Source organism: Xiphophorus hellerii, chromosome 17 (genome assembly GCF_003331165.1).
Source record: "Xiphophorus hellerii strain 12219 chromosome 17, Xiphophorus_hellerii-4.1, whole genome shotgun sequence".
Taxonomy (NCBI): domain Eukaryota; kingdom Metazoa; phylum Chordata; class Actinopteri; order Cyprinodontiformes; family Poeciliidae; genus Xiphophorus; species Xiphophorus hellerii.
In genome coordinates this window covers 11,544,069-11,567,802 of record NC_045688.1, presented here as the reverse complement: position 1 = coordinate 11,567,802, position 23,734 = coordinate 11,544,069, and the positions used below count along the sequence as shown (strand labels likewise).

The window sequence follows — 23,734 nt, the reverse complement described above, 5'->3', positions numbered from 1 at the left end:
CTCAGTGGGACTGATTAAATACTAATATAGTCCATTTATGTTGAATCCACATCAGACGCTGACATGAAAGACTTTGAAAACTAAATACAACGGACCGAGTTTATGACTAACGAAGATGGCACATTATCCCAACTCAGTCATATTGGAAAAATGTCCATGACTGTTATTGGCACACACACGGGGCTTCAGCTGATTTTCCTCCGAGACATAGATACGGGAAATACCAAGACGGCTGTCCAGTACATATGTTTTATGTTTTTCTGGAAGAACTATATGAGTCAGATGGGTTCATGCTGGAGGGGGGTCTTTCAGTCTGGAGTCAGCAAGCTGACATATGGTGGAACAATGCTCTGGATTCTCTGCAGGGATCCTGTAGAGACTCAAAGAAATGACATCAGACATGAATTTTGCCAAGAGCAATTCTCTGTTTTCCAGCTATTTATTTTGCAAGTAGTCTATTAAACTATGCTTGACCAGACTAGCATATCTACCGACTGTTAACAGACATTTAAGCTAAGAAGAAGAGAATTTTGGGTTGGAATAACAACCCAAAATTGTTGTTTTGGGGTTGTTTAAGGGAAACGGCAATTAAGGAAGGAAACGTCACCATTTTACCCCATTTGTTGTGACTCATTTCTGTCTACAATTGGATTTGGTTTTTAAGGACTGTAAAATGTTAATTTTTTTTTTGTTTGTTTTTTTTTTTTTGGGGCGTGCCGTGGTGGCGTAGGGGTTAGCGCGACCCACATTTGGAGGCCTCAAGTCCTCGACGCGGCGGTCGTGGGTTCGACTCCCGGACCCGGCGACATTTACCGCATGTCTTCCCCCCTCTCCTTCCCTGTTTCCTGTCAGCCTACTTCATAAAAAGGGACACTAGAGCCCACAAAAAAGACCCCCTGGAGGGGTTACAAAAAAAAAAAAAAAAATGTTAATTTTTTTTAAAGATCCTGCTTTCAAAAGCTGGGATATTTAGGACTTTTGGGTTTTAAGTATGTGTTTATTGCCTGCTTCCCCATGTCTTCCTATGAATGAAAAGGTATTTCACAAGATCGAAAGTAACAAGAAAATGTGTGTGGAAAATCTGTAAAATATTTCCTACAGTTTCTGAAATGCGTGTGGGAACAGTTCAACAACAAACCAGTACTGGTCACGTCAGATTTTTATTTTTTTTTTTAAATTGTCTGTTTTTCTTTTTGGTAAAATATGGATGCAACAATAAAAAATTCTGTTGTTGCAACTCTCCACCTGTCTTTTTTTTTTTAAGTTTCCCAAAGCACTGCAGAAACCCAGTGAGTAATGTTTTCAGTTTTAATCACTGGTGTCTAATGCAACATGCATCATCCACATCTGTCAGAGACTGTTAAACTTCACAGCAGTTACCCTGAAATGTGGCAACAAAAAAAAAGAGTCGCCAGACAGCAATTGTGGTTAAGCTGATGGGAAGACCTGGTGGAAAACTCATTTAGTCGGCAGACATTTTGACCCTTTTTAACCTTTATATGCCTTAAAACACTGGCACAAAATGAAGAAAGTAAAAGGCATTGCCCAGTATAAAAACCACCTCCAATGATTGTGAAGTATGGAGTTATTTGCCCAAAATATCTTAATTTTAGGGTATGTTTACTTTCCCCTGAAATGGTAATGCTGGGCACACATGGAGGACAACATTGTCATGACAGAGCCCAGTGGAGGCGGCCAAGATCCACAAGTTTAAACTGTCACATTGCCTTGCAAAGGAGTATGGAGTGAAATACAGTCCAACCCTTAAACCATTTTAGGAGGTGAAAAAGAGGACAGGTCAGGTTCTCTCCTCCAGCAGGACAACATACAGCCAGTGTGTTGTATTAATAATTTAATTTTTCTTCTGTAACATGGCAATATGTGAAAAAGTAATCAGAGTATGACTATATTTACCAAGTAGTGTGCATGGTTTTGGATACTGCTCAATGTAAATGTGGAATCTATGGCTTCCTCTCCAGTTTTATTTAATTTGTATGTAAATAATCTGTCCATACAGCTGAAAGTATGCTAGGTAAAACCCCACCGGACCATCTTAATGCAGATGATCTGGTGGTCTTCATCCCAAGTGATAGTGGTTTACAGCAGCACCTTAATATAGGTACTTAATGTGGTGTAGTTGAATTGTTTATTGATTTTGTGGTTTCATATTTACTTTTTTTGTTGTTGTTTTTTGAAATATTTTTTATCTGTGTTTCTATGAACCTACGTCTCATTAAAAAAAAATGCTTGATTTATTGACATTCACACCCATTTGAGTGTGAATATCACTTTGTAATTTTTTTCATATTTAGCATGGATGGTAAAAGCATAATATTTAACTGGTGATTCAAAAACAATCAGCTGTAACATTATCAGTAGGATTACTATTATTATTTCATCCCTTTTTTGCCTATGTTGCCTGATGCTGCATTTGAAAAAGCCTTGCTGACTTGCAGATCCTAAATCATCTGCAGAATCATTTTGGTTGTTGAGAAAAGAAATACCTAAAGGTTACTTAGGCATGATTCTGAAGAGAGACTTGTGCTGACAAAAATCTTTGATTTTCAGGTACATTTGTTAAATACAAGTTCGTTTGCGTCGTCTTTCTCTGTAGCGTTTGAAGATGTTTGGTGTGTTCCTCCAACAGCCAATGAACTCAGAGTAAACCAGAACCGTACATTTAAAACCGTCTCTTGCGCTGCGTTGAGGAAGAGTTCAGGATGAATGGAACAATGAGGAAGTTGTTCTGAACCGCGAGCCCACTGTTGCTTGGATAACACATTCCACCAGCTGTTGCACAAAGTGAATGATGGCCCCTTCAAGCTCTCAGGATGCACTGTGGGAAAGAAACTGAAAAGAGTGTTGCATCGTCATCAATTCCCCTTGGACTGAGGTAAGTTGAATCACTGATTATTTATCTCTGAGGATGTTTAGCCATTTGACATTTTTATTACCATTGTGTTCTTTGATATTAAGGCCAAAACATGACCTTGGGAGGCTACAAATCAAGTCAAATTTATCTGTGTAGCACATTTCAGCAACAAGGCAGTTCAAAGTGCTTTACGTGATACGGACATATCACAACAAACAACAGAGAAACATTACAATAAAGAGAAGTAATGAAAAGCTGCTATTCAGATGAAAATGGATGTATTTTCACTCAAAGGAAACTAATCAAATAGGGTTTTTTTTAGCATAGATTAAAAGGAATTCAGGTGTTTCAACAGTTGCAGTTTTCTGGAAGTTTGTTCCAGATTAGAGGGGCATAAATATTTAATCCTGCTGCTCCATGCTTGGTTCTCACTTGGGGTGTAAAGTAGATTTGAACCAAAAGACCTGAGTGGTCTGGAAGTTTGATGAAATGACAAAAGATATTTAATGTTTCTTGGTGCCAGTGACTAACTGAATATAGACTAACACAAGTCTGTCATCTGCGATTAAGAACTGGGCTAAAGTTTTCCTAGTTTTAGAACCTAGTAAGTAGACGTATTGCTGCCATCTAGTGGACAACTACTGCAAATGGAAAAGGGTTCAGCAGTGCAAAGGAGAACTGCATAAAATGCACTACGTAAAACTGACATTTTTTATTCTTCCAGGAGCAGAAGGCAAATATATATTTACACAGTAAAAATATGAATTAAAATGCAATCATTAATAAAATATACAAAATATATAGATTATATTTAAGTTGTTAAAAAAAGGGGGCTAATGAATAGAGCAAACATGAGAATTTTATTTAGTTTTAGTAATACAATTTGTCACTTTCTTCAAATTGAAAGTGACAAATTACCTAGCGTTATAAAATTACGCTAGGTAATTTTATAATTTTTTTTCTACCAATGAGTACAGTAAATGAAATGAACTGCATAATTAAAGTATGTATTCACGACTAAACAAATTGGCGCTTTCTGCACGTCACTATTTACCTATCTGTCTGGACGGGAAATACTGCTGTCTCATCGAAAACCTTTTTTTTTTTTTTTTTTTCCAGCAATGCTCAGCGACGCGTGGGAGACGTGTGACGTCGTTGTTATGGTTACGGCAACACACCATTTGGGTAAAGAAGAATCAGTGCAGACGAACTTTTTTTCCCCCAACTCTGCTACGCTTAACAATAGAATAGTAACAAAACTTTGCTCCCGGAAAATCAACCATGGAAGACAAACCTGCTTCATGTTTCCGGGTTCTGGATGAGGTAAAACTTCGGTGGTTACGGGTTCATAGACGTTCCATTCGGTGTCGGAGTAGAACAGAACATAATTTCCATTTTATTTCTAGAAAAAGGGAATCAGGGCGTAATCCTTCATCTTTACCACAACAGATTTCATGTTGTTAAGACATATTATAAAAGAAATAGACAAAATGGGGAAGCTACGTGTGAAAAAATAAGTATACCTTCCTATGCCTCTGATGATAATCAGCCAATCAGGCGGCTGATTGGAAACCAGGTGTCGCTAATTAGCTGCACGGTCAATGTGCCCTCCTCCCTAAACGCAGGATTCTTCACTTTACGCAACATCAAATGGGAAACAAAGTAAATGGTAAGAACCATTTCTAAACTCTAACTTATTTCTACAGTGAAAATTCTAATTCATGGGTAGAAAGCATTTAGATTGATTGAGTGGATGCCTGCAAATTTGCTCAAAAATAGGACTGTCCAGTACTTGGAAACACACAAGAGCTCCATTTCAGACTGCAGGCTTCAGTTGACATGTTAAATGCGTCTTGTTTTTGCTTTTATACAACTTCTGTTGTATAAAAGTTATATGAAAGGAAGCACGACTTTATGCTTCAAGAAGTGCTTCTTAATGAACCACATCATTTCTAGAATATTGAGATTTGGACTTGAAAGATGAGCAATAAAACTGACCAAAAATTCTGTATAATATAAGGTACTGTAGAGTCGAGAGGGAGGTTATCTGCTTGAGTGAAATTTGGTTTCCAACAGGACAATAATCCCAAATACAGCAAGAAGTTTGCAACAGAAAGTATAAAAAAAGCAATTCAGGTGTTGTAATTGTCTAGTCATTGTCCAGACCCTAGCATGATAGAAATGCTATGGTGGGATGTTTTATTAGAGCTGTGCAAAAAGAAACTTCAATGACCTGAACCAATGTTGTAAATAAGACCAGACTAAAAGTCCTTTTATGGCAGGGGAAAAGACTGAGTCATACAGAAAAGAACTACTTAAAGTTCTTGCTTGTAATAGTGTTTGCACAAGTCATTCAATTAGGGGCATACTTAGTTTTTCACACAATTCCTTTATGTTGTTCATGTTTGTATCGTAATCGGTGTGGTGTGAATAATAACAGTTACACATTAGACTTCAATGGAACCCCATACCGATGCATAATGAAATACTTTCAAAACTTGTTTTTTGCCATGACTGCATTTGATTCCCAGGCATTCTATCAAAATGACAAATATGGCAATGTAGTACACGCAAACCTATTTTTTTTTAATTATTAAAAAATGTAGATTTATTTTTGGCATGACAGATTAATATGACTAAAAAATATCAATATGGCAGATGCACAAAGGTCCAAATACATGGATTTGCTTAGAACGATCACAAATATGCACAGTCAACAGTGTATAGACTTTGTACTGTATGATCAACCATACATATAATATAAAAGCTCTGTTACATCACAGAGTAAAATAAATACTGTACACATCAAACATGAACACTTCTTTAGTCCATCTTTGCCTTTCAGTGTGTATAAAATTGACTATATGGTGCTATACAGTTTTCTAACACTAGATAGCAGTATTGTACACAAGGTTGACGAGGAGAATCTCAAAAAGTTTAAAATGTGTCAACAATAAGAGCTGTACATCGCACCAAGAGATAATGGCAGGAAAATAATTGAAACTGTTAAGTGTCAAGAGCAATTTGTCAGATAGTCAGTAATCTAAGCTCTACCGCATACAAGTAGAACTATAGGGATACCTCAAAGGCCGCACATCTTCCCTGGCGAATTTCATAATGTTTAGGATAATGATGCATTACCACACTGCCCCAGTGTAATTAAACAGTCCCAGCAGGATGTCTTTTATGAGTAATTTCAGACACAAAACTCTGTCATAAGCTCCCTCACTCGAGTGGTCGTTGTTAATTATGAAATCATTTACAGCAGAGAAAATGATAGCTCATTAGTTTTTACTACTGGTATGTGCTGTGCTGTGCTGTGTCTCAGCAGGGATTGTAGCACGATGCAGCAGGATGAAAGTGGGAGAAATGTCAGGGACCGGTGACAAATTATTCACGTTAACGTCCCGTGGAATATTACAGCACCCTGAAGGAGGCTGGCCTTTACGCTGCATTTTTATTTTTTGTAATAGTCTGTCATTTTTCACAGATGATTTTCTTTTATTATTATTATTATTATTATTGTCATATTAATCCAACATTTCAAAGGCCACGCTCGCATACAGTAAAATGGGATGGCACAATATGATATTTCACAATGATTTTTGTTGGTACTGCAGTCAAACTTTCTTTACCACTTGTCTTTGTGTGTGTGTGTGTGTGTGTTTATGTAAGCATGTGTGAATGGCTACACGAAAAGGTGTGGGGTTTTGTGTTCTTGAATTTTCTCCTCCTTGTGTGAAGATTTGCCTGTCCTCTTAAGGAACATAGTTTTTGGGCCGTATCATCATCTTGACGGTCTTGAAGGCCTGCCTGTAGTTGGTGGGGTAGTACTCTGTTGTCATGTTGTGCCACGTTCCCCAGAAGATCCCGTTCCTGACGCCCTTGTACCTCTTGTGGTAGTACTTCCCGTTGAGGTTGGCAGACATGCAGGCATCGAACCACCAGCCAGAGCTGTAGTACGCGCCGCAGTTTCCAGAGGGGTACATGTCATTGTCACGGTCGGGGGTGGAGAAGAACTTCTGGTCGTGGTTGAAGTGCCTGTTGAAACTGATGGCATTCCCAGCTGTTCCACTGTAAGAGAGGATAGGTATTTACTCTTCTAGTGAGAGGTTGATGTACACTGACCATTCCAAAGAATGTTGTATTCATTCAAATTTATTTCAAAACTGAGACATATATTTGAATTTCAGTTAATTTGTTGTGTTATGTCTATTGTTTTATCTATACATAGCCTAAAGGATAAACACAGTATAAATTATGTGTTTTCCAGACACATAGGGCAATTTTATAGCACAATGAAGGTATTATTAACTTCCCTTGTTATGAGAATGCTCTATATATATCACATATAAAAGAAAATTGACTCCCTAATTCAAAGCCTTGAAATTTGGTCTCTGTCTCTTTAAAAACTCCTGCTATTTCTGAAACTCAACCTTCAGTAAATCATCCTAACATCACTCCTTTACTACCCCTTTAACAATATTTTTTACCAGCGTTGCACTGAGAAGTAGATCGTATAATGCGCTCAGCAGATGTGCAGTTCCGCCAGGTGTTTGCTAATTGCTGCTGGCTAGTTTGAAGGAGCCGAGTAGGAGAGTCAGAGGGGTGAGCTGCTCTGGAAAGCAAAAGCTCAAACGTTTAGAAACTGAAGCTCTGAAGGAGCTGGACCTCGAACGCTAGGTTTACCCAGGTATTTCACACAGTTGATTAGTTGCCATGGGAGATTCAAAGATGTCTCAAACATGCAAGATCAGAATCATCTTTTTATGAGGGAACGATAGAACATGTTGCGCTCAAAAAAGTTGACTGGATATTTGACCACTCTGCAGCAGAATTGGTTAATAGTACATTTTTCTTTAAGTTAGAAACCTCACCCTTTCCACTTCAGACACACTTCAGAGTATCAAGCATGATGGCGGTTGTGCCACCATATGGGACTGATGCATTACATAAAATGAGTTTTGCAATGAGCTAGGGCTACCGCCAAGTTTTTCTACTTCCCTCAACACAAGAGATTGTTGAAACTTTAATAAAATTGGATATTCTAACAGGACAAAGAAGCCAAATTTAGATAAAATTGGCCCCTGGAATGGATAAAGTAAGTTAACAATAACTTCTAAAATAACCACAACCGCACTCTGGTTTAAACTATTGGACTGTTTAAAAGCCAGATCTTGACCAAGGAACCATCTAATTAGGCCCGAGCAGCAAAGCGCTGCGAAGGCCTATTGTATCTGTACTGTTTTATTATTATTCTGCCCCCCTCTTCGTGTGCCTTTTTGGGGGCTTTATCATATTCAAAAACTCACCAAACTTGGCGGTCGCGACTAGAAAAATTAAAAATTTTGAATTTTAAGGTTGTCGCAAAAATCGCATAAAAAATTGCTCAACGGCGGCAACTAGCAATTTTCTGTTGACACAATGGTATGAACGTACTTCATCGTAGAGACATGAAATTTGGCACACTTGTAGAGCTCACCAAAAGACTCAGAACTTACATTTAATGTTATAAGCCAACTATCACAGGAAGTCGGCCATTTTGTATTGAAAGTCCATTTTTTACCTCGATTTTGACGTTTACTGCCTTCGTATTTGATCGAACTCCTCCTAGGGATTTTGATTGATCGGCTTCAAACTTGGTCAGTCTGATCATAAGGCATGTTTGATTTAAAGTTATCAAATTGGTGAGTTTTGGAGCATGTTGAAGGGGGGTTAGCAGGGGTCAAAGTTCACCTACTCGCCATGAAACACGAAACTCTTATATTTCCTATATAAAAACACATAGAGGGATCAAACTTTCATTGATTGATCGTCATCGGGTGCCCTACAATAACCTATGGTCAAATGATGACATCACTTAGGCCACGCCCCCTGAGAACAGGAAGTGTCATGTTTTACTGTGAACGGTCGCTATCTTAGCCCTTTGACCTAATCAACATGAAACTGTGTCCAGAGACAGAAGACATGTTGGTGTGTTGAGTAATCCAACCCCGACCGGCTGCGATGAAGCAGGTGGGCGTGGCGGCGTTGCGAACGCCGTCGAATTTCGTTTGGCTCTGAATTCCACAATTTCGGGCCCAGCTGCTCCAAACTCACTAGGATGGATCCTTATCCACCCACCGACAGGAATTCATAACAAAATTTGGTGGGCGTGGCCTAATTTCTCTATAGCGACCCCTAGAGTATTTTAAATGAACAGCCCCAGGCCATGCTTTATCCTAGAATTACGAAACTTGGTACATATGTGTATCTTGTCAGGACGTACAAAAAAGTCTATTAGAGCCATGGTCGAAACCCAACAGGAAGTCGGCCATTTTGTATTGAAGGTCCATTTTGGACCTCGAGTTTGACGTTTACAGCCTTTGCATTTGATCGAACTCCTCCTAGGGATTTCGATTGATCGGCTTCAAACTCGGTCAGTCTGATCATAAGGCATGTCTGATTTAAAGTTATCAAATTGGTGACTGTATGAGCTTGCTGAAGGGGGGTTAGCAGGGGTCAAAGTTCACCTACTCGCCATGAAACACGAAACTCTTATATTTCCTATACAAAAACACAGAGAGGGACCAAACTTTCATTGATTGATCGTCATCGGGTGTCCTAAAATACCCTGTGGTGAAATTATTTTTTTAAGTAGGCCACGCCCCCTGAGAACAGGAAGTGTCATGTTTTACTGTGAACGGTCGCTATCTTAGCCCTTTGATCTAATCAACATGAAACAGTGTCCAGAGACAGAAAACATATTGGTGTGTTGTGGATTCCAACCCCGACTGGCTTCGATGTAGCAGGTGGGCGTGGCGGCGTTGCGAACGCCGTCGAATTTCGTTTGGCTCTGAATTCCACAGTTTCGGGGTGAGCTGCTCCAAACTCACTAGGATGGATCCTTATCCAGCCCCCGACAGGAATTCATAACAAAATTTGGTGGGCGTGGCCTAATTTCTCTATAGTGACCCCTAGAGTATTTTAAATGAACAGCCCCAAGCCATGTTTAAACCTAGAATTACGAAACTTGGTACACATGTGTATCTTGTCGGGACGTACAAAAAAGTCTCTTAGAGCCATGCTCTAAACCCAACAGGAAGTCGGCCATTTTAGATTGAATTTCATTTGACCTCGATTTTGACTTTTACAGCCTTCGTATTTGATCGAACTCCTCCTAGGGATTTCGATTGATCGGCTTCAAACTCGGTCAGTCTGATCATAAGGCATGTCTGATTTAAAGTTATCAAATTGGTGAGTTTTGGAGCATGTTGAAGGGGGGTTAGCAGGGCTCAAAGTTCCCCTGTGATCGACTGTGTAATATGTAATTACAAAGGGGATCCTTTGTCATTCCGTAGGGCAATGCTGCCCTCTGGTGTCGAATTACTGAAATTACTGAAATAGTTTCATTATTTCAGTAATTCGACACCAGAGGGCAGCATTGCCCTACGGAATGACAGACACCAAACGTTCAGTTATGGATTATCATCTTGTGTCCAATAATATCCAATGGTCAAATGATGACATCACTTAGGCCACGCCCCCTGACAACAGGAAGTCTCATATTTTGCTGTGAACGGTCGATAGCTTCTGCACCAAACTTTGCACGAGTGACCCTGGTGGGATCCCTGACGACCCTATGTCATCATATTATGACGTCATCTAAGCCCCGCCCCCTCGGAACAGGAAGTGCCGTTTTTTTCCTTGGAAAGCTCCGTTTATGGCTCTCTTGACCTAATCAAGGTAATTCGGATGATAAACTCTGTCAATGCTCGCTTCTGGCTGAACCGTGTGGGCGTGGCCAAATGGCGAATATCAGTCCCTCGCCATATACATACGTTTGGCTCTAATTCACACATGGATCATCCGATTGGCGCCAAACTGGATATGTATGACCTTTGTTCACCTCTAAAGAGCCCGACGGGTTTGAGATGTAATTTGACTCCACTGCGCCCCCTAAGTTGATACATCGGCCGTATCTCCTCGACGCATCGACCGATCTGCACCAGATTTTTTGACAGTCGTCGGGGAGCGCCGCCGAACGCATTCACGCGTGTCGCCCGGTGGACGGGCGGGGAAAATGCGCGACAGCTTCCGCGGCGGCTGGCGGGCGGCGGTGCTGGAAACTGCGGCAGAGCTTCCGCGGTGGGGAGCGGGCTGCGGCTCTGGAAAACGCGCGAGAGCTTCTGCGGTGGCCGGAACCCCCGCGGTGGCCAATAGGCCGGAGCGGCGCTTGCTGCGAGGGCCGCCCGAGGCTGCTTGCAGCTTTAATTTAAATTACCTCTACCACGTCTTCAAAGACCAGTGGTCAAATATCCAGCCGCCTTTATACCTGATGCTTATACCTGATAATGACAAGTACATGTTTAAGAGCCCCCAAATTTATTACAATTATGCTTCTGTCGAGTGTAAACAAGACTTTTGCCTGAAATATGAATCAGCAGTGTGGAGTCAGATGCGGCAGCAAACATACAAACAACAATACTCTTACCTGTACCCGCTGATGGAGAGTCGGTAACGCAAGTACTCATTAGCCACGTAGAATTGGTCATACTTTGCATATTCCCGGACATTTTCAAAGTCCTCCAGCTCAATGCGCAGAATCATGTCTTTGGCCTTTGTCAGCAGGTGAATGTGATCATTGCCGAGCCAGAACTCGCTTCTGCCAGACAGATTAGCGAGGAACAGGAGAAAGGAAGGAAACCAAGAGTCAGGCATACAATATAAATGAGCTCAAATACTGGCACAGTTAGAAATTGCGTATATTTATTCAAACGAAATTAACTTATCTCCACAAATGAGAGAGTGTGGGGATGGGAAGCAAAAGCAGTGAGGGGTGTGACAGAAAAATGGATGAAAGAGGTTATTATTTTTTTAGTAGGAGGGAGTGCTGGAGCTGCAGGCATGGTTATCGAGAAGTTACCATGGTTATTTCTTAGAAAAAACAACAGGGAAGATAAAAAAGAATAAAGATATTGATCTGAAAGTTGAATCCAGATAAAGCAGAAGCCTGGTGCGCTTCTCACTATTCTCACTCTTTTCTATCTTTTCTAAACATCAACAGCCTTGTGTGCTAAATAATTGATTTTACTCTGAAAAGTTTGCAGCCTGTGGGGGGAGGGAAAAAAAAAAGAAACAGATTTTGCGTGGGCAGAATCTTATTTTACATGTGAAAATCAATCGGTGTTAGTGAAAACAGGTGGCAAACAGTCTGCGATATTGAGAACAGGTGGGCTGCACTATTGTTATGGCTTCGCAGAGCAGGCCGGGCATTTTAAGTTGAGGCTTGAGGGGCAAACTTCTTAACGTACGCACTCCTTTCCTGCAGCGTTGTCTGTAAATAACCTGCAGATTCTGTGAGTACATCGCTTGCATTTAAATAATAAAGCTAACTCACGATGAAGGTTGTTGGATGTGGCAATGATTGCAAATAGACGTTTAATACAAAATACCCAAGCATTTTGCTATCCTATAAAAAGTAATTTAAAAATTGATTTGATATAGATGGATTGTTTTGCAATATAATTTTATATATATATGAAAAACTAAGCATCCCCTTTTTGCACTTAGTAACTTCATAAATGGTTTGCTTTTAAAGTCATTAATGTACATACACATATACCACATTAACCTGGGCATTGATTGCAGCTGGTAAGTTGTATAGTTATCTTGTTACTAGAACACAGTTTAACTTTCAGGTCATTGGAACACAGCAAGTAGCCACCAGCACTTGTAATTATTTTACTTTCTGAATGGGTCCTGACTTTTTTTTTTTTTTTTTTTAATTTTCACTTCATCCTATTTCTAGTATGTCTTTTAAAGCAAAGATTAATCATTTTTGGTCAGTTAGCTCTAAGTTACTGCTTACTTCCAACCAAGTTCTGTTGTGTACAAGGCATGTCAAGTTCTACCAGTGGTGCTTTCACAATTGAAAAGCCATTGCTGTAGAATAATCTAGTTAAACTGATCATTGTAAATATGTTTTGATTTGCTGGAATGCAGTCAAGACTCCAGGCATCACACATAGCGCAAGATGTGTGATGCCTCAAATGAGACATCACACAATGCTGATCGACTTTACAGGGTGGACACTGATTCATATTGACAATACACTGACAGTTGAGGTTTTTCTTTTCTTTTTTTTTTTTTGCACTGTCTCCGCCACCTAATGTCACGCACATCAAAACCCGCCACTGGCAGTTTCTGATCTTTAGTGCCAGAAGAATAGAAGAGTCAGTTTGTATAGAAAACATTGACTTCCTCGTGTATAATACAGTAAAGTGTTCTACATTGCAAGAAACCCCCATAGAACCAACCTCTTAACTGAATTTTTTTCTCAATAATGACGCTGTCAGGATGGGATTTTCTGCACTGCCTGCATTCCAGTATTAAAAGCGTACTCTAGTTTAGTGCCACAGTCGCCATAAAAGTGAGGAGTCAAGCTTCATAAAGCGCTGCATCCTACAAATCGTATAATGCTTTGCAGTTGCAGATTTTATTATATCCTCCATGCTGTTAAATTCGGAGGTTTATAGTCCAGATCTCTGTCAGGTTAAATTAACCTTGATGTAAATAGGGTTATTTCTCATTCCATACCTACGAGGTGTTTACTACAACACCACAGTCAGCATGCTGAAGAGCTGCACTATAACCTCTTGTGACCCTATTTGAGCTCTATGTTTTCCTGCGTATGAATTTAACAATGTGCCTAGCTGTTCCGTTTTTATGCATCTAAAAAAAACAACATACCTCAGGTTCCCAAACCCTTTCTTGTACTCAGCCCATGTGCGGTTGAAGCTGACGGATCCGTCAAGGCGCTGCTGTATGACAGTCCAGCCACCACCGAAGGACTCCATTTCACAGAAAACCTCAAATGTTCCATTGCGAGGGTCAGGGGTCACTCTGTAAACACCGTTCTTCCTCACCTCCAGGGCGTTATAGTCCGAGCAGTCCCGAGGGGCTACGATGACTGGTTGAAAAATTGAGAGAAAGCAAGTTTTTTACTGAATAGTATTATTCTCTACTAAAGCAAGGGACTGTAATAATCAGTCAGTGTCAGTCTTGAGTGAGTTACTCTGGGAAACTTCTGAAGCCATTTTCTACACATCTCCCTCTTTAACCTATAAGAACTGTATCATGAAAAACTATAGTTTTTAAATCTTGTTATACCTTGATAGTGGTAATTAGCATGTCTACTACACCACATTAGAGAAAACATGCAGCTGTAATGTTAATGTTGCAATGATTGTATTGATCACGATTGACCTACAGTATTTATTTCTAACTCTTCTTCCTTTTCTGTCATTAGATCCCTTTCACCGAGTCTTGGCATCTTAGTCCCAATAAATCTAACTCTGTGGGCATCAAGGACAGTGAATCCAGGCAATAAGCCAAAAAAAAAATTGGCTTGAGTAATGTGGCCGTAGGGAACCTAAATAAATAAAACCCTACTAAAAATTGCGTCCAAGCCGTTCTTTGCGATTGTAATATCGTGCAAACTGATGTAGCCAATAAAGAATGTGATTTGACATATTGTGCGGTTCCAATATTTAAGTAATCTTGTCAATATTTGGATGAAAATGTTGTACCAAAAATCTAATTCTTATGCCTTGTCTCTTTATTTCCCTGCCATTTCTTTTTATTGCTGGGTTTCCTGCTTTTTTGTTCTGCGCTGCACAGCAAGTCAAGAGTCCAACCTAAAAATATGAACTGAAAGGCCTGTGTCAGGCAGCATTTATGAACTGACAGGGACGGACGTGTCAAAAGTCGGGAAAGTGTGAAACTGGATTAGAAAAGCATACTTCCCTCTGAATTCATTCTGACTCTGGGTGAGCAGCATGTGGACCCCACTTGAGTTTCCATTGTTGATGCTGTTGACTCACTGCTGGGGCTGTTCGGCAGGATGGTGAAGTAAAACTGACATAAACCTCAGGTAATGGGAGGGGAAGTCTAGACTGAATAATGTGTGTGTTGAATAGAAGAAACGTGCTGTTTCCAGATGCTCAGAGACTCGTCTACTTTATTCTCCTACTGCAATTCAGGAGGCACTTAAGCCGCAAAAGGTCTGCTGCTGGCGAGTCTCACTATGGAGAATGGTTTAAAAGCCAAGTGTGAGGTTAAATTGTACCCTTGTCACAGTAATGGCTCTGTCAGCACTTGGCATTTAAAGTATTGACCTGTAAATTTTTCCTCTGTCCTGTTCACTTTGTGTCTAAGTGCAGTTTTTGAACTTCACTACTTCCTCCGGGTTTGTCCCCATCCATTTGACGCGGCAGCCAGTGTCCCTGGATGGACCAGGTAGTCTGGCACTGAGCCTTTAAGTCATTTAATTTTAGTATCAGTCATTTACTGATGTCTGAAAGACTGTTAAGTGTCGCTGATTGTTAAGTTAAATTAGAGGACAGCTGCTCTGAGTCATAGCAATTGGAAATGGCACTAATAATGTCTGCAACAACCAAAAGAAAACCCCAGCGCCCTCTGGTTGCTATGCGGTTTTGCTTCAAATGTGCTACACTTTATAAAAAACGGACCTCAATCTCCAGCTGAAGTCAACCCCTCATGTTAGTTTAAAACATCAAATGATACCGGCCTGAGATTTAAAAATATAGTTCTGTTGTAAATGGGTTGTTGGTGATTAATTTTTACTTTTAAGCCTAAAAGAAAAGGCAACTTTAAAAAAAAAAACAAAAAAAAACTGTCAGACTTGATCATATGCTTTTGAGCATTACCGACATTAACAAGCTGATTTCTTTGCAGTCTTTGTCTTTCACTGACTTGCTTGGTATGTGAATGTAAGCTGATTTGTCTGACTGACTGACAGACTTATTAAAGACATTTAAACTGCTTAAAAAGCACATTGCCTGTTCAGACAAACTATTTTCTCATCATGAAAAATAAATATAAAAACAAGACAGTTGGCCTTCTAAAGATGGGGAGGGTGAAAGAGACGTGTTTGTATTATGAAGTGGTGGCTTTTTTTCCCTTGAGGTCATTGTAAGATCAAAAAAAGAGCAAGAGTGTGTTCAGTTTGGATGGACTAAAACTCATCAAAGAGAAAACATCCAGTCATCACATTTGAAGAAAAGCACATTGTTGATTACTGAGTAATTGTGGCTTGACGCTTGAACTGCTATCAGCTTGCCTTGAGCATTACTTCCTTGCAGAAATATGCTTATCGGAATTGGCAGCTGAGATGAAAAGGAATGTTTACAGCACTCTGTCAAAATGCCTTTATTGCTCTTTTAGTATTGTTGGTCTGTGAAAAATTTACCTAGACTTAAATGGCACTGTTGGTTTATGCTGTGACCATAGTAACTCCTCCATCATGTGTGGTGGATTACACTCATTCATGATGGAAGTATTGTCACGTACTGATGTCAAACTGGTCATCTTAGGATGAAAGTTCAATGATCCAAACTAGTAGTGGCATAAAGTTTTTGCTGAAATGCTCTAATTTGTAATTTTGTCAATTAATTTGAAATGTTTACTTGCTCAATACTAGACAATTGAAAAGAAAAGAGATCTATTCACACGCATTTGCCTTTACGAATGAACGTTGTACCAAAAAAATATTAAAAAGAAAAGCAAAAAGGTTGTGGTTCATAAAAAAAACTGTTCATGTGTGTGAACATGAAAACTGTTGCCAGTATTTTCCATTTTAAGATTAGTTTTTACCCATGTGAAAGATATTAGTGTTGCATCTGTGCAATATATTTGGTAGCTCTGAGCTGCGGTGGTCATACAGAATTTGGCAGGTCCAAATACATCCTTAGCAGCCTGGCTTAGCAGGTGATCAAGCTTTGTGTGATAAAGTATCAAATACAAGGAAATATATTCATGTCAAGTAAATTCAAAGCTAAAGTCCAGTAGAACTTTATAATTGATGTACATGCAACGTTGTTTACTTGATTTAAAATATCTACATAAAACCAGCTTTAGAAGTTAAGGTAAACTTCTAAAGTCTGGATTGTTCTCCTAAAACAAGAACGATATAAATATCTTACAAATTTGAGTTCAGACGCAATTAAATATTTACCTAAGGCTGCATTATGAAACGGCTCTCTCATCAAAAGATGTTTTCCAATTTCTCTTGTACCAGCTGTTTTATGTCCTCTCTTCTTTTTGGATTGACATGAAGCAACATTAGGCAAACATCCTTAACCTGAGGAAGACTAACTTTCAATTTTTTTCAGCTCGTCGTGATGGATGGTTGTACGAAGACGAGTGTCGTTGGCTTGGCGAGCCATCCGTGACTTGTGCAATGTCAGGAGAGCCGCCTCAACGACTGCTTGTGTTATTAGCAAGTCTTTTCTCTTTCTATGCAGCAAAGTGTAAGAACATGACTGCCAAAAGAAGAGAAACAAGGGCAGAGACATGGTGAGGTGAACTGGAACGAAAATTTAAGAAGGTAGAAGTTTAATAATAAGCAACAGAGACAAAATATGAAATTGTAAAATTAAGAGTTGAGTTCTCTGGGGGGGGGGGGGGAATGAAAGAAAAAGATGACAGGAATTTGGAGCAAAGTTAGGAGATAGAGGCGAGAGAAGGAGACGCGATTCCCTTCACACCACTGTCCCAGCTAATCTTCTTAGAAATAGGCTCACATCTGTTTTCCACATGAAAGCCCCAATACAGTGTCACATCCATTCATGCAGCATCAGGATATTATTCACTTTGTTGTTTGCATTTCTGCTGTGCTCTCATGCAAGGAGTCTCTTACATCAATGTTACATCAATGCAAAGTGGGATGCATGTGGGGTTTAGCTAGGTTGTAGCTGCTATCAATAGATTTAAGAGAGACTATAATAAGATTTTCCATTAAAAGCTTTTTTGAACTCTTTGAAATGTGAAGTCAAGTATGTTTCTCTTTTTTTTTTTTTTTTTGGAGTTGCTCCATATGAAGGATAATGGAGGGTCAAAGCCCTTGAATTAGTTATGTAAGAGCCAATGAAAATGCAGGTTTTTGTGCCTGGCTGTCATATTGCTTCGCTCTTGTTCATCATGATCAACTTGAAAGAATTTTGCTTGTTTAAAATAAAACCAAGATGGAATGCAGTGATGGATATTTCCAAGTCTAATCCAAAAATATCTCCTGCTAATTGCTTCAGAGAGGGTTTGTATGTCCTGTGGGAAAAATTTGAGTGTTTTCTGAATCTAGATTAGAACGGAAAAAGGTGCCAGATTATAGAAAATATTTGCATTTCCAGACTTTGACCTCTGCCCGTTTGTCTGCAAATTAGCCTTTTGCTAGAGGGTCTGTGGACAATTGTTTCTTTTAAATGTAACATCAAATGCACACACACACACATCCCAGAAGGAAATGAATAGTGGTAAGTCCTTAACCTTATGTGTTATAGTGTTAAAGCCTGACTTGTGTTGAATGGCCTATGAATATTTGAGTGAAATAGCATAGCTTGACCACACAAAAATGTGTAGGATCATTTTCATACCGCCTATTAAAATAGGGATGTTGTATGGGAACTTGTAGTGTAGATGTTTTCACTTCCCATTTCAGTAAAACTGAAGTCCTTGTAAGGTGACGGCGATAGAGCAGAGTTTGTTTTTTCAAGTGATTGCAGGGTCCACTTTGGAGTGATTGGACTGCCACTGTGCCAGAAAATTCACCTCAACACAACCCAAAACTGCATGAGGAATGTCAGTGCTGAAGTTTACATCTGTGTTGAATTCGTGTAGTAGAAACAAAAAGTGGGGAGAGCTCTTAATCTTTCTCGCATTCATTGCTAAACATGCATGGGAGGAGAACACAACGATAAGAACCAGTTTAAATGACAAAGACTGCTGCAACTGTTGTGCTGTGAAAAATACATCCAAAAGGGTCTTGTGAATGTTATGCTACAAGAATAGCACAAATATTAGAGGATTAAAGGATTTCAATTATTTACATAATCACCCCCCAAGAATCCTGAAAGAAGACTGCTTACACTGGGGGCTGTTCTGTGCTGCGCACTGGGTAGTACAGCTGGAGCTCAGCTTGTTGACCACTCCGGTGATGTTCTCCACCCGTCTGTCCACCATAGCCTGCACGTTGTCAATGTTGAGCAGGTTTAGTCCCTCCAGTCTGCCCTGTAGAGCTGATATCTGGCTCCTGGCGTTACGCAGGCTGGCCGACATCCTGTTCAATTTCACCTGAGGAAAAAAGGCCGAAAGCGGGAGTAAAGAAAATTGTTCTTGGCACTGACTACAAAGCAGGTGGATTATTATAGGCGCCAGCCAATGTGAATTTCGGAATGGGAATGGTGTCTGCGCGACGATTGGCAGTCTGCCAATGAGGCTGTGAGAATCAACAAGCTTGCCGCTCGGCTCCCAATTTTTGTCGCCGTATTGGCTGTTGTCTAATGCTGATTTCCCATCCATGTTTACAGTAGCAGGAATTTTCCCTGGTGGAATGGTGCCAGTAAAGACATTGCAGGTCTTTAAGCATCTGGTCTGTTTATGTTCCACTTGGGTGCATTTGACTGGGCAGATCTAAGGTGTTCCCAATGTTTTTACAGCTCATCTTTTGTCCATTTAATTTGGTAATTCTGTCTGAGCGTTAAAAAGAGGACCAATCTCCTAGGCTTACTGAATGTGATCATATTTATGATGGAAGTACATGAAATGGTGCATTGCTGTCATTGCAGTGCTTGCATTGCCCTTACAAACTACGGGGGTTAGGGTAAACCCAAGCTGTCACATGTTACAAGTCAAATTTGTCACAGTGACATTTTGTATACGTTAAAGTAAAAAGCATGCATCAATACATTTTTCATTTTGAAGACGTTTGCCTCTTACCTGCATCTCCTGCATACTGCTTGGGCTTGGAGTGATTTTCCCAAAATTGGAACCTTGCCCCAGTCTGGCACCATCCAAAATGGCTCCAGGAACCATTCCATCTCCCCTCTCCTCTTGGCTGGACCCCCTCTGAAGATCCAGACCTGCGTCTTCTCCGGCATCCCCTTGAATGGGGATCTGTGTCTGTCCCTGGTCTGCTTGCTGATATCCAAAGACCCTATTGCTCCGTTCCCCACGGCACTCCTGGCACCCGCTTTTCAGCTTGTTCACCACCTCTTTGAGGCTCTGCAACTCCTTCATCGTCTTCTCCAGCAGCCTGAACTGCTTGGGCAGCTGAATAGTGAGCGGAGGCAAGGTGAGTTGGTAGGGGCATTCCTCGCTGTCCTCGCCTCCAGCTCCAGAGCTCCCACAGTGGCCAGAGGGTCGAAGTTTCACGGGGCAAGAGGTGGAGTGACCAGATTCAGATCCAAGACTGTAAGCTCCTCTGGCGTCCCAACGCTGGTGAGAGTTGACGGAGTACTCTGCTGCCAGGGTGGCTTGCGGCACCAAGGTGGCCATGAGCAGGAGAGTGGCACAAATGCAGAGCAATGTTGTCCTCATTTTAGCAAGATTTGTAAAAGCAAAACAAGCCTGGAGGTTGACAAGAGTGGATGCAAGTGCCTCAAAAATCAACTTGCAGTTTGACGGAGTTGATTTTAGGTGAGCATTTGCCTGAAGATTCTAAGTAAAAAGCCTACAAGACCGCGCGTCCAGTATCTCACTGGCTTTGGTGCGTTGCTCTGTTTGTATCTTTCCGCGCGTTTGTGTGTGTATGAGTGCAGCCTGCAGGAGGAGGAGAGCGCAGGGGAACTGCTGCTGCCTCAGATAGCTGTGTCATTAATATCAGGACATGGGAGGGAGGGCGAGTTAGAGAGAGGGATGGGAGAGAGCGAGTGCTGAGTTTAGGAGGATGGGAGGGGCAGTACTATTGCGTATTACAAAACACTTTCCACAGCATTGAGAGAAAGTATAGAGATGGAGAAAGATTAGATTGGGGTGTGACATTGGGAAGGAGGGGCAGTAAAGAGGGTACACTGAGGGCATATAGTGAGAAAAGCTGGGTCTTTCACTGTCACCCAGGTAATGTTGCCCACTTTCTTCACTGTGAAGGCAGCGACTTTCTCAAAGGAGCAAAACATCTGTGCATATTAATTATCAACTCAGCAGACATTAGGTGATGCTGTCTTCATGCCTTGGGAATTTAACTGTCTCTAAAATTTCAAGACCCTTTCAGTGAGCCTGTTCAGACTCTTGAGCTTATTTGGATGTTTCCCTCATGTCTCAAATTTAGGCTGTGGAGTTCACAATCTTAATTTTCACTGTAAATGTTAGCTTTTAATTTGTTAGCATAAATATGTTTTTTATGTATAATTTCAGCTTTTCCTACCAATTCATTCTGAAGAAATGTATCTGAAATATTTTTTTTTAATTCAAATCTGGCTTGTGGTCACCAAGACTTCATAACAACGATTGGATGTTATCCACTCTGGTTGGTTGTAAATGTAAACATCCCTTTTAAAGTGCAAGATTTTCATTTTGTATAAATTGAGGCCATATAAAATCATTTCAAAGCTTTTTTACAGCACCAGAAAACTGTTACATTGCCTATAATGTAATACTTGTGTGCAATTTACCTGAAACCAATCACAGCAGTATAGCAAAATGTCAAGATGCTTAGCTATGACTTATGAATTTTGACTCCAGACGATCCATGTGGGTCTGGTAGAAAAAAATTTAATATCTGGGAAAGCCCCTAGCTCACTTTTAAGAATGATACAGGATTTGTGATGCTGAAGGCATGTTTGTCTTCTAAAGACTCTGGAAATCACTATATATTCACGGCATCTTGAACTATTTAGTACTAGAAAAGATATGATCCAAAACATATGGCAGTATAAACAAAGAAATTGATAAATTTGTATAATTTCTGTCTTTGGTTGGTTCATCCTTACATCAAATTTGAACTTCCTAGTCTTAAGGATATGTTCGGTAAACAAAATACAAAAGATAGTTTTTCAAATGACAATTTGGCAGAGCTTTAGGAGAGTGTAGTCTCTTCCTTGTTCTCCAAGGCGCCATTGGCTGATAAGATTGCATGTTTTAATTGCTGTGTTGTCACTAGTGATGGGTTTATGAATTGGTTTGTTTGCTGAAACATAAACAATAAACAATAAGACAATAAAGCCTTGTTCAGTAATGGATAGCAGACTTGTTTTGTATCTCACAATAAGATATATAGTAGTCTTCCTCTTTGGAGTGGGGGGTTGTTTAGAATTACCATAAATGAAATAACACTTTGATTGGCATGTTCATTAAGTAACCATATAGAAATTAAAAGACATTATGAACAAATTAATTGTGCAGAGTTGACCACATTTTCTTCATGAAGCAATTCTCTTCATGTTAATCTGCTTTGAGTTGATTTCAGCTTGCAATAAAATTCTCAGCTTGGCACAATTTGTTCTTTTATGTAGAAAAAAACTGGAATGGCGTATTAGTTCAGTGGTTTAAAGTCACTGAAAATGCACTGGCGGGCTCTTTTTTAACTATTATGGTTATTTTAGATGAGTTACAGCCAATTGTTGAACCTTAAATTCAGAAGAAGTGGCTATGGAATAATGGAACCTCTTCCTTCTTACTTCAAACTTGTCACCACATGTGTTTTATAGATCAATAAATAAACTGACTATTATTGGGTCATTTTGTGATGGCATAATGTCTTCCCAACACAGACATGTAATTCCTTGGCGGAGAAAAAAGAAAATGGAAGATTCTGAATACAGTCTCATGAACTCTGAGTAAAGCCACTGATCCTCTGCATTGAAAGGACTGAATTCTCACCGATATTTGGACATTTTTCATCCAGGTTGCTGGAGATGGAAATTTCTGGGGTTTTGTTCTTGGATTTCTTACCTCTTCCTTCTTACTTCAAACTTGGGTAAATTGAAGAAGACTGATGGATGGATGGATGATTTCAGTGACCGAAGTGTCTCAAGACTTTCGTAGAAAAAAAAACAACCTCCAAAAGGATAACACAACAAGGAAACTTCTCATAACAAAAGGATTCTTTCTTGCTCCAGGCTCCCTTTCAATTCAAAAAGCATAAAGGACATGAAGGCATAAAGAGGTTTTGTCTCTCTCCATCACACAGTGGAATGCAGTGCTATGCCTCCTGGCCGTCGTCATTTTTTTTTCTTTCCCCCCCTTCGGGTGTAGACTACTGAAGCCGCCAGCTTCTTTTTGATATACATGCCACAAACCTACTGAACTTAAACTCATATTCATTACTGTTTGCATCCCTGCTTTCTGGTGAAGGGAAATATAAACAATCCCTGCATAAATTCCTTTTTAGTGATTGTTTATCCCTCACTTCAAAGGTGTGCTGCCACATGTAAGCCTCGTGCAAGCATTTCAGGAAGCAGCCAATCCCCTTCACTGCAGCAGATCAGTTCTGGCAGCAGAATAAGAGAGGGTTGCAGAAAGCGCCTCAGGCTGCTTCTCACAGATAAATGCTCGGTGTACAGCCAGGATGTTTGTTCATTCACTGATGTCATCTGCGCTGCTAAAACATAAACACTGGCAGCTACCAGGAATCTAAAAATGGTCACTTATTTATATATATATATATATATATATCTTTTGTTATTACCAAAGTTCCACTTCCGGAGTTCGTACATTTTGAGACGTAAAGTCATCTTTTGTAGTCTGTTGACCTTCGGTGATTGCACGAAAGCAAACAAATCTGAACAAATCACGTTAACGACCCGCATCAGCCGTCCAATTTATATCTCCGTCCTTTCAGACCTTGGAGCATTGCGAGAGCTTATGACAACAGAGAGGTGAACAATTTATATGGGGTGAATCTAAAGACACGGCCATCCATCCTCGATTCTTAAAGTTGGGGCGAGATACGAGCCCACGAGGGCGTATATACGATCGGTGCGCCAGTGTGTACGCAACGTTTGGGAAAACGTACTACGCCGTTCCACCGGCGATATCCTCAGTGCTGCAGCTCTGCGATACAGGCGAGGCTATCCCTCATTACTCGCC

The 23,734-nt window shown here is 40.2% G+C and overlaps 2 protein-coding genes across 3 annotated transcripts in view; one reads left to right on the top strand and one right to left on the bottom strand.

The window, feature by feature from the left end:
* Window positions 1–2,694: 2,694 nt before the first annotated feature.
* ccdc146 (coiled-coil domain containing 146) overlaps window positions 2,695–23,734 on the top strand; it is a 64,413-nt gene continuing 43,373 nt past the window's right edge. Inside the window, exon 1 of one of the 2 annotated variants that reach the window (XM_032588974.1) lies at window positions 2,695–2,893. Coding sequence is in view for 1 of the 2 variants with exons in the window: in XM_032588973.1 (XP_032444864.1) it covers window positions 4,154–4,195 (42 nt within the window). In the remaining variant the exon portion in view is untranslated. Of the gene's footprint in view, window positions 2,894–3,811; window positions 4,196–23,734 lie in introns of those variants that run through there. The other variant, XM_032588973.1, reaches the window with a different exon arrangement.
* On the bottom strand, window positions 5,184–20,515 carry fgl2a (fibrinogen-like 2a). Its single transcript, XM_032588979.1, has 5 exons — window positions 19,646–20,515; window positions 18,796–19,000; window positions 13,604–13,823; window positions 11,346–11,516; window positions 5,184–6,946 (listed from the first exon to the last, which is right to left on the bottom strand). The coding sequence occupies exons 1-5, from the start codon at window positions 20,243–20,245 to the stop codon at window positions 6,631–6,633; spliced, it is 1,512 nt and encodes a 503-aa protein (XP_032444870.1). The 5' UTR covers window positions 20,246–20,515; the 3' UTR covers window positions 5,184–6,630.

Bases quoted from the DNA above. Each gene is read 5' to 3' on its own strand.
- fgl2a (XM_032588979.1), bottom strand. From the start codon at position 20,245: ATGAGGACAACATTGCTCTGCATTTGTGCCACTCTCCTGCTCATGGCC. The intron at 11,517-13,603 runs GTATGTTGTTTT...TCTGTCTGGCAG, and splicing joins AAAGGGTTTGGGAACCTGAG to AAGCGAGTTCTGGCTCGGCA. The intron at 6,947-11,345 runs GTAAGAGTATTG...CCTCTCTTACAG, and splicing joins CTCTCCATCAGCGGGTACAG to TGGAACAGCTGGGAATGCCA.